Source organism: Raphanus sativus, chromosome 6 (assembly GCF_000801105.2).
Source record: "Raphanus sativus cultivar WK10039 chromosome 6, ASM80110v3, whole genome shotgun sequence".
NCBI lineage: Eukaryota > Viridiplantae > Streptophyta > Magnoliopsida > Brassicales > Brassicaceae > Raphanus > Raphanus sativus.
In genome coordinates this window covers 24,508,791-24,525,599 of record NC_079516.1, presented here as the reverse complement: position 1 = coordinate 24,525,599, position 16,809 = coordinate 24,508,791, and the positions used below count along the sequence as shown (strand labels likewise).

General features: G+C 30.8%; 2 protein-coding genes across 2 annotated transcripts; both read left to right on the top strand.

The window, feature by feature from the left end:
* The first annotated feature begins 253 nt into the window (after window positions 1-253).
* On the top strand, window positions 254-1,489 carry LOC108811127 (putative F-box protein At1g47790). Its single transcript, XM_018583177.2, has one exon. The coding sequence runs from the start codon at window positions 285-287 to the stop codon at window positions 1,407-1,409; it is 1,125 nt and encodes a 374-aa protein (XP_018438679.1). The 5' UTR covers window positions 254-284; the 3' UTR covers window positions 1,410-1,489.
* A 12,265-nt stretch (window positions 1,490-13,754) lies between these two features.
* On the top strand, window positions 13,755-14,638 carry LOC108811572 (peptide methionine sulfoxide reductase B9-like). Its single transcript, XM_018583634.2, has 3 exons — window positions 13,755-13,935; window positions 14,173-14,329; window positions 14,436-14,638. The coding sequence occupies exons 1-3, from the start codon at window positions 13,817-13,819 to the stop codon at window positions 14,592-14,594; spliced, it is 435 nt and encodes a 144-aa protein (XP_018439136.1). The 5' UTR covers window positions 13,755-13,816; the 3' UTR covers window positions 14,595-14,638.
* Window positions 14,639-16,809: the final 2,171 nt, after the last annotated feature.

Sequence of the window (16,809 nt, the reverse complement as noted above, 5' to 3'; positions counted from 1 at the left end):
TTCTTCTGATCAACATGTACTTGGGAATTGCGATCTCACATTCTCACTTCTTGCTCATCGTTCAATTTTCTTAATGAGACCCCACTTGCATTTTAGGACTTTCTAAGGTTTTTGTCTGTTTCCTTTTCTACGTAAATTAGGTTTTAGCTAGGGTTATCGTTATGAGAAGAGAGGTTTTAGCGTTATGGTATTTTACTTTTTTTTTTTTTAATTTAGGTTAGATTATATATATATACACAAGGGTCTCGTGTGATCAAGTTAGGGTTTTGTCGTTTGGAGTAAATATGGAGCGAAAAGAAAAGAAGGGAAAAACAAAATACGGAAAAAGAAGAACACAATCAATTCCTACGGACCTACTCATAGAGATACTCTTAAGGCTGCCTGAGAAATCTGTTGATAGGTTTAGATGCGTGTCCAAGTTTTGGTCATCAATAATCAACGACTCATCTTTTATCAGCTCGTTTGAAACTCGCCACCCTCGTTCCCAACGGCCTCACCTTCTACTTTGTTTCCAAAACTATGACGACTTGTATGTTTCCTCGATTCCACACCATACTCACAACTCGAACAGGTCATACTCTTCTTCTCTGTCTTTTGCTAATCATCATATGAGCCAACTCCCACATATTTATAGTCAATTTTCATCTACCGAATCTATCCATGGCTTGATCTGCTTCAAGTCAGAAACCCCGATAGTTTGGAACCCTAGCACGAGAATGTTCATAACTTTACCAACTATACCACAACCTTGTAAGCACTGGGGCACGCCAAGAATATTTCTAGGATATGATCCCGTTGAACGTAAACACAAAGTAGTGTGCATTCCAAGGAAAAGGACTTGTTATGTGTGCCGAGTTTTTACACTGGGATCAGCTCAAGAATCATGGAGAACGGTCAAGATTAATCTTAAGCATCAGTCTAGAACTCGGCCAGTTGGCCGATGCATTCGGGGTGTGATATATTATATAGCATCTACTTGTAAGGGCTCTGACTTTGTTGTAATGAGCTTTGATGTCAGATCTGAAAAGTTCAATATGATAAAACTACCATCGGGATTTGATGGGGATTTGCTGATCACTTATAAGGGAAGGTTAGCTTGTTTCAGTCGAAAGTATCATAATAGATTCTTGATTTTGGAGGATGCGCAGAAGCACAAGTGGTCGAGTCAAATCTTTTTTACAACTTTGGATGACTACAGTCTGAGTAAGATAAAGGGTTTCGACCTAGTAGGTTTCTCTTATGCTGGTGAGTTTATTTATGTACCAGACATGTTTAGTCAATTGCCTTATATTTTATTATGTGATCCGGTAAGACACAGTTGGAGAAGATTTGAGTTTAAAAGAGGGGCAGATGACAAGCGTAGGCTCCTTGCTTTCCCGAATCACACTGATAGTCAAAAGTCTTTGTAACAATTTGTTGCTGGTTTTCTTTTCTTTGTCTTTAGAGTGACACTCTTTATGTAACCTCGTGATTTCTTAATAAATTTTCTCGGTCTATTACTTTTTAAGTTTTAATCTATCCATTTTCATTACCTGTTCTTTGTAATTTAAAAGTAAAAAAAGAAAAAAGAAAGTATAAAACGTGTATTGAACAAAGGGGACGTACGTTAACACCTTTTGAAGTTTAAAAAAATCAAGCTTTTAGATGCCATAACTAAACCTTTTTAATATGGCACACCAACTTCTTATTTGAACCTAACATGATAAGCATATAGCGGAAACAGTTGAGATAGTTCAGCCATTTTTAATATGGCACCAACTTCTTATTTGAACCTAACATGATAAGCATATAGCGGAAACAGTTGCGATAGTTCAGCCATTCTATATCCCAACAACCAGCAGGAGAAGGTATCTTGGACATTGAAGGGTTCATACCACTTTATACTAAGTTTCACAGATTTGCTCTGCTTTACCATAAAATGCGCCATGGATTATCATCTTGCCACTAACAGGTACTAGAAAGGATATGTTTATATTTTTTTTTTGGACAAAAGGACATGTTTATATATATATATATCAATGCGCAGGTGATAGCTTACATTTTTGGAAAAGAAGACCTTTAAACTTAGGCCAGACCACCTAGCTACGAGTTTGTAGAAGAAGAGCTTTGAAACTTGTCAGACCTAAATCCTAATGTCTCTTTTGTCAATTTGACCAAAGGCTAATAATATTGTGTAAAGACCGTGCTCATGAATTACACGGTTTTTCTTTTCTTTTCAAAAATACACATGATCCATATCATTAACTTATTACACGACAAAGATATATAACATCTAAAAACTCAGCAGTTTTTGGAGACCAACTTTTTTTAAGCAGAGAAATACTTATTGGGTATTGAAATCTTTCCTTCCCCAAGAGATTGATAGTCCATATATTATTGTGATACTAATTCAGGTTAGCATCAATCACATCGCCTCAACAAGCAAGTCCACTCATTTAGCATTTTCTTATAGGGGGATGACCATTGCGTTACCAAATAACCTCTTTTAATAGCTCTGTTTTCCCTTTGTAAACCTATATATAACTCTTATATTCTCTACTGGTTGAAAACATAAGAAACTGCTCCAAGTTTTAGTATTGTTCCATATACATATTGCTTCACGGCTCCCTAAACCTCTAGAAGATTCTGACGTATTAACTCATACATTTTTAATGAACCTTTTTGGTGAGGTTTAGGTATATTTATATATACACAAAACTTTCTAACAAGCTAAAAAAAATTAGAACGATAAAATTGCAAATTCATTAGCCTACCTTCACACTGCCTTGTCGACAACATTCATCCATAAGAAAGTAACTTTGACCTAAACAAACTTCTAGAAACAACTCACTTAACTCCCTTCTTCTAGCTTGAAAACCTGAATCTCACATTCCTCATCCGAGAAGTAAATATACTTTCAGACGTCTGTAGAACTCATAAGCCTGGTTCTTGTGGTTTGTGATAGATAAAATTTCTATATTAATAGCAGTAGAATGTTATGCTTGTGTTTGTGTGGAGTGAATGTTTTCGTTGATTATAGAGTTTGTTTAATTTGTATGTATATGAAATAATATGTTGTGGGATAAATTGGTATATAGAGTCACTGTGGTTGGGATGCTATGGTCTTTCAGTTTAACTGATTCATTCGCGTCTAACAATTGTTTTGACTGTCTGAATATTTTCATTTTTTTTGGTATTTATCCTACGTTGGTATTGAATTATATCATATGGTTGTCAAAAAAATGTTGTATGTGAAAAATCAATCCAATTCAAATAGTATCATACGAGATATTAACTTAAATGATACAGACAAACATATAATTTATCTTTTTATTTTTTTTTCTAAATTTTGATTAAAATTTTTTAGTTTTTATATATTTTCTACACTCAAGAAACCTAGATAATTGACTAAGTTGATGTCCGCTCGAAATGATATATAATATAAAACTAGAAAGAATACATGACATGTTAAATAAATTAATTGTTATGTTAGAATATCATTTAGTCACATGTATATAATTTATAATTTAATTATATAATTATAACAAGGTGTTTTCCTGCACCATGTGCAGAAATAAAAGTTTTAAAATTTAAATTTATTTTAAAATATAAATTTTGTTAATTTTTGATTTTGTTAATTTTTATTTTATTATTTGCTTACAATTTATAATATTAATTTAATCATATGTAAAAATTTAAGATTAAAAAATATTTTTATTAAATGTATATTTGGTAATATATAATATATTTAAAATTACAATTTTGAAATATTCTTTAATTTATATATTTTTGTTAAAATATATTAAATCAAATTTTGTAAATGTAAAAGAAAATTTGTTAAGTGTATAATTATAAAAACATAAAACTAAATAATTTTCTAAAATTTATGGATATTAAAAATAAACTAATAATATTGAGATTAGAAAATTACATGTAAAAACTGTATAATTTTCAAGAATTGTTTTACTAATAATAATTATAAAATAGAATTAAATTTTAAAATTCCAAAATAATATTATATATCTATTTATAACATTATATTATTTATTACTATATTAATGATGATCTATGAGTTATTACCATATTTTAAAAACTTACTAAAAATACAAATCAACAATAAATGTAAATGTACATGTCATTATTTAAAGAAAATTATTCTTTTTTAAATGCATAGTATTTTGAAGAATTGTTTTTGTAATAAAAATTATATACTATAAAAATATAGCTAAATAATATTTCGAAATTTTAATTATTATTATATTTCTATTTAATTTATTATTTATTGTTATATTAATTATGATATATAAGTTATTACCATATTTTAAAAAACTTACCTTAAATATAAATATGTCATAATTATCTATAAGTTATTACCATATTATTATCTTAAATATAAATCAACACTAAATGTAAATATCCATGTCATAATTTACTCCAATCCATGTTATCAATGTTAGTGTGTCATCATTTTTCTTTCAAAATTAATATGGTGATACACATGTCAAAATCACTTCTCAAATATAGATTAGAGGATAAACATATATATATATGTATATGTATATCAATATATATTATTTATAATAAAATACGTTTCAATACAATATATATTAATCTTATAATGAGTATTTTATTAAAAAAAAATTATAATATTTGTTAAATTATGATTACGCATTGTAACACGAATTAGAACATAATTTATTTTATGATAAATATATTTTTACAGTTTGTAGAATAAATTATTTTTCACAAGCCCTAACAATGAATATATTTGGCATCTCAAAATAAAGCTTTGCTTCATGTTGTGATATAAGATAATCCATGTATAACACATCAAATCTTCTTTAAAGTCAAAAGTGTAGTCCATCTGAGAAAACAGTTAAAGTAAATTATATATTCAAATTTCGACATAAGTTATGCACAAAGCTTAATAATATAAGGCATGTTTAAAAGTACAACTATTATTAAATAAAATTTGTATAAATAAAAATAATAATTCAGCGCATTTTATGAATGGATTAGAATCTAGTTAACATCAAATTGCGGTTTTGGTATATAATTAGATATTTGGTCCATCTGTATGATTAAAATATCATTAACATTGTACATCTACAAAAAATATTATATAATGTTATTGTACCAAAATTTTCTATTTTATATCTAATAGTTACATGTATTTTATTACATTTACATCTTATGCTTTTTGGTAGATAATTTTTTTTTAAATAGATCATTTTAAGACATCCGCTCAAGGAAAGACTAATCAACAGTATGAATGAACTGATAAAAGTTATTAGTTTAAATGATCACGAAAACTTCTTTTTGGAACGCAAATGACCACGAGTCAAAACAACAAAAAGTTAAGTTTACTTCATATGGTGAAATTTTAAATTCACCACACATTTTACCACCAATTGAAGTGACACCTAGATAATTAATAAAAATATTAAATTTTATTTAAAAGCGTAAGTTAATAAAATAAGTAAAATATACTTTTAGATTATTAGACCGAACTGGTTTATATATACTAGACATATATTTATATTTATAGTCTAAAATTATATTTTATAACAACTTTATATATTAGATTTGAACACTAATCTATGAATACAGTTTTCGGTAGTTTTTATGTATCTGGATTCTGGAGTGCAACTAACTTTTACAGATGCTCATCTTTTTAAATTAGCACTTATGTATTTCACATAATAAATTAAAAAAAAAAGAAACAAAAATCATATCAGTGAAACATAAACGAGAACAAATGCACAATTTTATAGAGGTAGAAAATTAAGAGTAATTCTTGGGTTCACTCCCAAGGTGAACCTATAGATTCACCAACCAATAGAATTTCACTATTTTATACTCAATATCTTTTAAAAAAGAAAACAAAATATTGTCAAGTTAGTTTATGTTTTTTTAAATTAAAAGATAAAAATAAATAAAAAATAATACTAGTTCAAAACAAAAATTCTTTTTTAGAAAATATAATTTTAATCTCATCGACAAAACACTAAACCCTAAACCCTAATTACTAAACCCTAAACACTAAATACTATACCCTCAACCCTTGGGTAAATATTAAACCATTGGATGAATCTCAAAGATTTAAGATTTATCCAAGGGTTTAATATCTGAGGGTTTAGGGTATATTATTTAGAGTTTAAGGTTTAAAGTTTTGTTGACCGTATTACTAAACCCTAAACCCTAAATACTATACCCTCAACTCTTGGGTAAATATTAAACCATTGGATAAATCTCAAAGATTTAAGATTTATCCAAGGGTTTAATATTTACCTGAGGGTTTAGGATATATTATTTAAGGTTTAAGGTTTAGTGTTTTGCTGACCGTATTAAAATTATTTTTAAAAAAATTCAAGGATTTAATATTTACCCAAGGGTTCCGGATTTACCCAAGGGTTTAGGGTTTAAGATTTAGAGTTTAGGGTTTAGTATTTTGCTGATGGTATTATTGTTTTTTTAAATATTGTTTTTGCAACAACTATTATTTTTTATTTTAATTCTTGAGTTTTTATCTTTTAATTTTGAAAAAAATATAATATAACTTGACAATATTTTGTTTCCTTTTTTAAAAGATACTAAATATGAAATAGTGAAATCCTATTGGTGGGTTAACCTATAGGTTCACCTAGGGAGTGAACCCAAGAATTACTCGAAAACTAAATCAGTTATGGGGAGTCAATATAGTAAACAAATCTAGAGCTGAAAACCTAACCCCCTTTCGTCATTTTACAGTCGATGTTGCCTATCTGGTTTTGGTGATTTGTGTAACTTAATTTCTTTTTGTGCATATGAAGTCTTTAAAATAACTAAATGAGCTGTAATACATTAATTCTTCAGCAACAATGATATATTCAAGAGATTAACATTTGTAATCGTCATTTTAAAATCAATAAAGATTGTAATATTGCAAAATGTTAAAACCATTTAATAAACAAATATTAGTATAACAAACTCATTTCGCGCATGCGCACAGATTATCATTTTCTCTATTGTATTTCATAATCTATTTTCTCTTACTATCTGTTCTACGCATCATAGTTTATATCTATGTGAAACACATCATAGTTCATATCTATGTGAAATTTGGTGTTAAGGATATTGTAGTAGTTGCACTGATTAATGGAATTTCTATTTTAATTAAAATTAAATTCAATTTATTAAGAAGTGTTGTATTAAACATTATTTAAAAGAAAAAATGGAAAAAGAGACACTCTTAACTTTGGTTAGTCTCTTTAGAACTTTTAATATTTTTGGTCATTTTGGACAGATTTTATCCTTCTGTAATGGAAAAATAGTAAACTAGATTTTAGAAATATAAAAAGTGTAAATTATTAGAATTTTAGAATAATAAGTATGACTATTTATATGTTTAACAGTCTTTAAAAAATAGTGGAATTATATTTTATTATATGTTCTAGTTGGGGATAGAATATTTATTCTAACCATCTATTTAGTTTTAAATCGAATACTAAGTATTATACATAAATCTATCCTAGGTATATAATGCAAACAAAAATTTCTTATGTATTATATCTCACCTAGAATTCTTTAGGTTTTATTCTAGCAAGATGTTGTTATTACACATGTAGCTTTATTACAACTTATAGCCACGACTCTACGATTTACCTTTTCTTGTTTAATACATTTTCTGCCTTTTACCTTATGTTACGCCTACGGAAGAATAAACTTCTCACTCTCTTTACAGTGTTTTGCACAACATAGAATACATATTATAGCCAAATCACTAAAATATGGAAAATTCCATATTTCGGTTAATATATTTTCTAAATCTACAAAAAAATATATCATAAATCTCGCACAATATCTTTTCTCTCAGGTAAAAAAATCATCAGAACTGCTCTTTCTTTCACTCGAACCCTAATTATTCAAGAGAAAACTACACACGCAAGTCACTAGACCACACATGATTCACGCTACCGTGATATGTAATTGTGTATTCCAGTTTATATACTGTCAAGTATAATAAAAATCTGAAAATAATCCTTGATTAATCCATGATTAATTTCTGATTTTTGTATATATTGCATTTTCATATAATAGGGTCAAATGTACACGTTTGGAAGCTTATGGCTAAATCATAAGGATATTTCTGTAAAATTAGAAGTATTGGAGAAAACATTAAAACAATAGAAAATTCAGGGACCTGGAGTGAAAATTGGAATACTTTCTGGTCTAGATTGCACAATTTAAAGTTTTGGAATTAACAGGAGGAGTGATATGTACAAAAAGAAAGTTACGGGAAAAATCCGTGATTAGTCAAAAGTTTGAAGACCTGTCTTACAAAATTACTCAAACTGGCCATTGTTGCTCTTCAACAAAGGCTGATTTTGAAGTAACGGGGACAGTGGAGTGAAGCTGAGAGTACGACGAGATTGAAGCCTTCGGATATGAGACGGAGAAGTAACATCGCGAGTTAACGGCGTGGAAGAAGCTTGGTCGAAGCGATTGGAACATAGTATGACCACAAATTCGATGAGACAAAGCCAACACGTAGCAGAACACGATGATGAAGAGCTAAAGAAGATGATTGGAGGTCAGGATTAGCCATACCACGTCGGAGAAGACAACGTTCTTTCCTCCTCTTTCGTTTCCATCATATTTATTTTAATTTATTAGAATTTCCATTTATTATTAGTATTCTTTATATATTATTAGTATTCTTCCTAATTGGTATGAAAACTAACAAATATCCTACTAAAAACTATCATGTTTTACAAAAATAAATAAATTTATTAAAATAATTTTGGATCTATAGAGATTCTAAATTTTGTATTAATACAAAATTTTATTGTATAGAAAATATAAAAAAATAATACTGTATAATAAATAATATATTAATTTTGAATCATAATATATATACATATGTATATATTACTTTATTAATATATATTATTATTATTTTACTAAATATATATATTATTATATGAATAATGAAAGGTCATAAAAAGGTCTAAATATATATATATATATATATATATAAGATTTTATAAATGATATATATATATATATATATAAGATTTTATAAATGACAAACCACAAAGTTCCGGGTTTACAGCGGCTTGTTGTTTTGGGTTCGAGTCACCGCTGGGAACAAATAACAAATATTCTCTCATTTTAACTAAATTTAATTTAAATTAATTTAGGGATATAATGGTATTAACATTAATTAATTTTTAATAGGATAAAAAAAAATTAGATAAGTCTTAGGGAGAAAAGCTCAAATTCTAAGTGTGTCTTTTCTCGAATTTCCCATTTAAATCATAATCTGATAATTAATTACCTATCACAAAATTTTAATGGGACAAACTATTATTTTACCAATTCTTTCTAAAATAAATAGAGACATCAAACTCATACACAATGTGTCGTTATTCTAAGAGAGTTATGTTAATTTCCAACTATTAAAATGGCAGGATCACTTTTTTTTCTGATTTCCAACCACTCTTTTGGCATATTTCTGACCACTACACATTTAATTAATTTCTTTTATAAAGTTATTAGCCTAGTTGAGTTATAATTATCTGAAATACAGAATATATTCACATGTCATTTGTTTTTAGTTTTAAGTTCTTAACTGAAAGATGCAGTGAGTTTTTTTTAATTCTGACTTCAAGATTATTAAATTATAAATCTCAGTACTTCTGAAATATGATACAATGTGATGATTGGTTGGGTTGTATCTCTCTACTTTAACTTTATTTATTTTTAAATTACTAAATTTTACCAATCATGTTTTAGCTTTATTTTTGAAAGTTAAAACCTACAACAAATTTTTATTATTTTTTATCAATCATGCTTTAGCTTTACTTTTAAAGTTACAGCAAAAAAACTAAAGCAAATTTTTTTTTATGTATTTTAGAAAAAAACTCTACATCTTTGTTTTATATGCTGTAGAAACTGTAAAATAAAAAAAAAATTATAATATCAAATAAATTAGGTAACCATAGTAAAAACATCTATAAATATTTTAATTTAATTTTGTGCATTTTAAAAATTATTGAAAGTAATAATAGTGAACTTTGATAATTTATAAAAACGGTCCTCCCCACATAATAAACCTAGTTTCGGAACAAAACGTTGATGATAGATGTAAACATGTTAACCATCTCTCGAGAAAGAGCAAATTTGATAACAAAGACTCATCTTCCTTTCACATAATTTTAATTCTCCTCAATCAAATTAATTATTCACATTGGAGATTATTAGATTCAGGTTAATTAAAAGCTTCCAATTTAAAATCAATTGGCTATTAGTGGTGTGACTCAAGTCCTATTACTCATGTCCCATTCATATTTCCAATATGGGATCTTTACCCAATACCCTCCCTCGAGATAATGGTGCGTACAACCATTAATCTCGCGAATCTATCATACCCCTCCGAGATAATGCTCTTTTTCTAGCTATCTTGAAGAACTGAGCCTTCTCTGGGCCATCAGCTAATGGGTTGATCGGGTCACTATCCGGGCCGGATTAATGGGTCAGGGTATGAGCCCGCTCTAATACCATGATAAGTTTCTTGGGCTTCCACTTAAAACCAATTGGCAATTAGTGGATTGGCCCCTACCGATGTGGAACTTTATTCATCAACACTCCCCTTCACGCACATGCGTGGACAACTGTGGGAATACCATCCACGGAGTGGCCCAATATCGGGTGACTTTTTTTAATTTAACTTTGATCCACAAGGATCGACCGCTCTGATACCATATTAGATTCATGTTAATTAAAGGCTTCCAACTTAAAACCAATTGGCTATTAGTGGTGTGACTCAGTCCCTTATATATTACTCATGTCCCATTCATATTTCCAATGTGGGATCTTTACCCCAACAAAGATTTCACATAACAAACTGCTAACATGCTTCCACTATTTTAGTTTTTTTTTCTAAGAATGTAAATGTCATTTGAAGAAATGAAACAAACCTTTCAAACAAAAGATAAACAAAGAGAACGTGAGGCTGGAGAATAGATCGTGCTTTTTTTTTTCTCTCGAGCAAACCCTAGTCGCAAAGAGCCGCCGTCGTCGTGTTTTCTTTCTGCTCCGGCGGTTTGGCGTTATCTCGCCGCCGTCGGGAGCAATCCCGTTCATCTCTGCTTATAGTCTTGTGGATTTTCTCTTTTGATGTCTTCAATGTTTTGGCTTCAGATCTAGTTTTAGCAAGAAGATTTGGTTGGATTGTGGTTCAGATCTTTGTTTGCTCAAGCTGGGTTGGAGTAGCGGTGGGCTGGGGTCGCGGTGGCTTCTGTGCGGTGGTTGTGGACGAGTTGGTAGGGTTCCGGCGCCGGTGAAGTTAGCCCTCTTTGTGTCTACTTAGCTCCTGTTTGGTTGCCATTTTCGAAGATGTTGAAATGAAGTCTCCGTTTTGCTGCTGCCACGACCTTGCGCTCTCCTCCCGATATGTGTGCGATTCTGGAGTAGGGATTCACACTCGAATGAACTCCGATGGTAGGATGTTTCAGTCGCTGCGGTGGGTCTTCTTCTTCTGGCTTCTCGATGAGGTAGGGAACGGTGGTTGGAGGCAGTAGTCGGCTTTCGGTTTCGTCGAAGCTATTTTTCAATTTTGGCTTCCGGTTTGCTTTGACCGTGCGGGTGAGTCTTGAGGGACAGAGCATTGACCTACGGTGAGCTCATCTGGTGTTTTGAAAGGATTAAAGGCAATGTTTATGGTTGGGACTGGGGAGCTTTTGCTCTCTTGGTTTGTAGATTGCCACCATGTTGTTATCTGTTTCGTGGATTTAGAGTAGTTAATTTCCGACTACCGGCTGTTTTAATAAAGGGACTTCCAGAAGCTTTTCTAGGCTTGGCTGTGGTGTGGTGATGAGTATGTGGCGCTACATATGAGGCGCGTGGAGAGCCCAATCAAGGTCCAATGGCGAGTTTTTAGTTGGAATTGAAGGGTGTTACAGCAACGGTTAGGGTTTTTAACTTCTCTGGATTCATTCTATGTTTTAGTGATGTTTGCAACGTGTGCTTCATTTGGTCTCCTTTCAAGTTGGTTTTAATTGCTATTGAGCCATCGCCCTGTAGGCTTGAACAGAGTTTGGCTTGTTGTTGAGGTCGAGGTTGAGTATTTTACTTCCGAGCTCTGTCTGTCTTTGGCTTTACCTGTACTAAAGCTAATCATCTGTTGTTTATAGTTAGGAGTTTGTTGTTTTGTTTGAACTTAACTCTGGAGGGATCTAGGTCCTTGCCGGCTCTTGGCTCCGGTGGGAATGTGTTCCTAGCCGGCTTTGTGTAAGTTTGATGTTCAAAATCAATATTAATCTACCAGATGACCAAAAAAAAAAAAAGCAAACCCTCCACCAATATAAAGAAGTATTAATTATATTTTGGTAGAATTTATTTATTTATTTTAGTAGAATATTTTGGTTCCATTTTGCAACTTGCTATCACTACCACTATGGATCTTATACTTTTTATTTATTATGATTATTATGTTAGGTACGATCTATTATACTTCCAGTTGATAAAATCGTGTATGCGGAATATATAGTGAGAAGTAACTAATACATTAATGATAAGGCTCCAATACGGACCCGGGTTCGATACGCGCTGGCAACGGAATGACTTAGGCCCCTTGAGAGTACAGACGCAGGCTGGTTCCGGGCTCAGGGGGATTAGTCGGTTGGCCACGGCCACCGGATCACCTCCTGATTATTCAAAAAAAAAAAAAGTAACTAATACATGAAACTAATAATAAATTCAGTTAACATTAATGGTAAACTCACATCAGTTGAAATGACGAAACTTCGAGTTTTTTTTCTTCTTTTTTCTTATATTCATCAATGAAAATAATATTACAAATTGTTTAAAGTCCTAGGAAAGGTAAAAAAAAACTTAAGAACTAAATCATGTAGACAGTTAAATCCTAAAACTTTCTGATTAACTACCGCAAAAAACGGATAAAACAGACGACATCATTTAGCACAAACCCTATCTCCCCGATGACGTTTTAAGGTACGAACCATGGTCTCCTGATGACGACTGTCAGAACAAACCCAACAAAGACTGACAACATCAATCCTTAGAACAAACTTAGGAAACCAACAAGGCATCATGAAACGAACCCAATGAATTCCTAAAGAAATGTCACAATGCAGCTCTGTCAAGCCAAGGTCGATTAAAACGCAGCCACTAGAAGAGCCAAGTGACACAATCTACTGATTAAAGTCTACTAATGTTTTGCATGAATAAAAGTAAATGCATTAACTAAACTACGAGAATCCAAACACAATAAACTACTCAAAGAAATGAATTAACTATCTAGTACAATAAGTATTCAACAAAATTAATTACTACGAATATGAATAAATTTGTAATAGTATATCATGCAACTAATATTAATCTTCTTACTTTTCATTTATTAGATGTGGTTTGTTTAACAGAAAATCAAAAAAGTTGTAAGAGTTCAATCAAGCATTTTATGCGTTAAGCTGAAAGTCACTGCTTGCGTAGCACCTAGCACTTTGAACATTAGTATATATTTGATTTTAACTAGTCTACTTAAAATTTCTAGTTCCTGTCTGTCGATTAGATCTAGCTCTTTACCCAAAAAAAAAGAAAGATCTAGCTCTATGTCTGAGTTGTGACCTTGTTATTTTATATTTTCTTTTCTAATTAGTTGTTTATTTCTTAGGAATATTTTAGTCTCTTCTACACCCAGAATAAGAAGATGTTTTCTGTATATATACCCCAACCCCTTTGTAGTTCTACTCACTCAAATATCAATTTTTCATTTTCTCAGAAGACATCAGAACACACGACCATCTCTCTGTCGCCTTAAAAGCTTCTTCTTACCATGGCAACGACAGCAACATTGGCAGCTCCTTCAACTGGATCTGTGCAAAAACCAGATGATGAGTGGCGTGCCGTTCTGTCTCCTGAACAATTTAGAGTTCTCAGGGAAAAGGGCACAGAGTAAGCAAGCTCTACAATTATTTTTTATATTTTCATTGCGTGTTTCTCAAAACTACTATGATTACCCTAATGTTCTAGTGGTGGTATCTCGATACTATTCTGAGTTTAGGTCCAAGACTTATCAGACGAACAAATAGTCACTATAACATGTTACTATGTGTCCGCTGAATAAATACTCCAAAAAATATTTTTTTCTGAGACGGTCCTCCTAATTAATTTAATGGTTTTTTGGTTTAGAGCCCGATTCAAAGGAGAATATAATAAACTGTACGACGAAGGAACATATGCGTGTGCTGGCTGTGCAACTCCTCTTTATAAGTCCACCACCAAGTTCGACTCTGGCTGTGGCTGGCCTGCCTTTTTCGACGCTATTCCCGGTGCCATTAAACAAACTGTACGTAACTTATTAATACCGTCTTTATGATTTTGCACCTATGTTACATATATGTATAAAGAAGCTAGATTTGTTGTAACAAAAAAATTGCTTATATATCCATCAGCTGGAGCCAGATGGGAGAAGAGTTGAGATCACATGCTCAAAATGTGATGGACATTTAGGTCATGTTTTCAAAGGAGAAGGTTTCCCCACGGCTACCGATGAGCGTCACTGCGTCAACAGTGTTTCGCTTAAGTTTAATTCTTCCGAAACTTCCTCCTGATAAATCGATGAATATCGATCCATTATTGTTTGGACCAATTCACCTCCTTAGAGAAAATTCAAAAATCGAGTCTGTCGTTTCAAGAATAAATTGTACTGAACTTTCCTTTGCCGACCGAGTAATGATGAAGCTTTTTGGTTAATAATACAGACTTATATATGCTTAAACCCACATAATAATCAATACTATTAAATTAGAATATGACCAATTAACAAATATTATGTCCAAATAATTTGTATATGTAACTATTTTTTTTTTTTGAAAGAATGTTAAATTAATTCAACCAAAAAAGACTGTTTACAACTAGTGTTGCTGTTTTTGAAATCAAAACCAAGCTAGCTTTACATCACATTCGAAATTTATCGATAAGAAAACAATGTTTCCATGGGTTTTTTATAAGCAGAGGAGTCTCGATGTTTCATGCTGGAGATGCGGTTTCGAACTTGCTTGTCAACGACATGTAACTATTTTGATTGGTAATGTATAGGTATAACTACTTTTTCCTTAGTGGACTCCTTTTTAAACCGTTTGATAGTATCAATTCCGTTTGATATTACCAACGAATCATTTTTTTTCTTTTGTGAACTTCCCACATGAATCTTTAATCATCTGTACTTTTACCTTCAACTATTTATTAAACGTGTTCACTATTATGTTCACTATTGTGTTTGGTAACGAGGTTTAAGTGGATTTTAATAGAAATAAATATTTATATAAACTCATTTAGTTTAACAAATATAAAATAGTTTATTCGATTAATAAATATTTATTAAACGCGATTTTAGTTGAAGTTAATGAAGACCATATTAATCAAATGTATACATATATCTACCAGAATATACTAAAATTATTTTATCAAATATTTTTTTTTTAAAATTGTTAGATTTTCGGTGCGGATTGGATTTGATATTGGTTTTCAGATATCACTTTAAAAACCATTTGAGTATATAAACCATGTCTAATAGAGTATAAGACTTTAATTTTCAGGTTAATTTTGAGTCGGGTTTTTCGGATATGGATATTCTTGATTAATTATGTTAAGTAACTATTAATAAAATATAATATGTTGTAAACTTTAGGAATAAAGTTCAAAATAATCTCTAAAATACATATAGCACAAATGTCTAGTTATGCAACTTGACATATTTAATAGTTGCCAAAAATTATATTAAATTAAATTATATTAAAAGAAAATATGATTACGAAAAAATAAAATAAATAAAAAAATTTAAACTTTCAAAAAAATTAAAACAAATATATACCCGCCCTTTGTAATAGCGAGTCAGAATCTAGTACATTATTAATATAAAGCACTAAGATAAATGTCATGGTCACAAAAGCAAACTTACCATTTTTCTCTAACCAAATTTACCATTATTCTCTAATCGAATGTTCTCTAATCAATTGATGGTGGGAGTTTTCAAGGCTCCCAAGTCAAATGATAGTATAGAAAGGTTGTCGAACCATAGAGAACTAGAGACTTATAACACCAAGAATACACAAGCTTTCCTAATCTAAGCAAACAAGAAGATGGAGGATGATTTGTGACAAGCTAAGATCCTAAAAATAAAAACAAAGTGATCTCAAATCCAATCAAGAAACAAATACAAGAACTCAATCAAAAGCTAAGGATGGATCCATGGGTAAGGATAATTGATATAAGGTGATCAGGTTTCGAACTAAGGAATGCAAATGATCAATCAAACTATCAACCTTAAGCCTAGACACAATTCTAAGCAAGCTCTATGTCTAGATGAATGCTCATTTGCTAACATATCTCAAACATCAAATGTCTTTGGTTGAATAATATGAAAACAATCATTACTAACAAGTCTATTAGCTATCTTAGCACCTTTAACAACAAATGTCTTTGGCAAAGTGTACTAAAAGTCTAGGAGAGTTGTCTCAGACATTTCATCAAACATCTTTTGGGTGAGAAATGCCTAAAGATCAACTTTTGAGTGGCCAACCTCAAAAGATGCATTATGAATACTCTACTAGCAAGGATTAAGAAGGATCTACACTAAAACATCTTAGAAGTAATCTAATCACCATAATCTACCTTAACCCATGAATCCAAAATAATGTCTACTCCATAATCTCCAAGAGAAACCTTAAATCTACATGAAATTCAAGACAAATCATGTTAATGAGCAAGAGAAACACAAATATATGATGAAGTACTTCTTAGATTGATAAAAAGATTCAAGCTTTT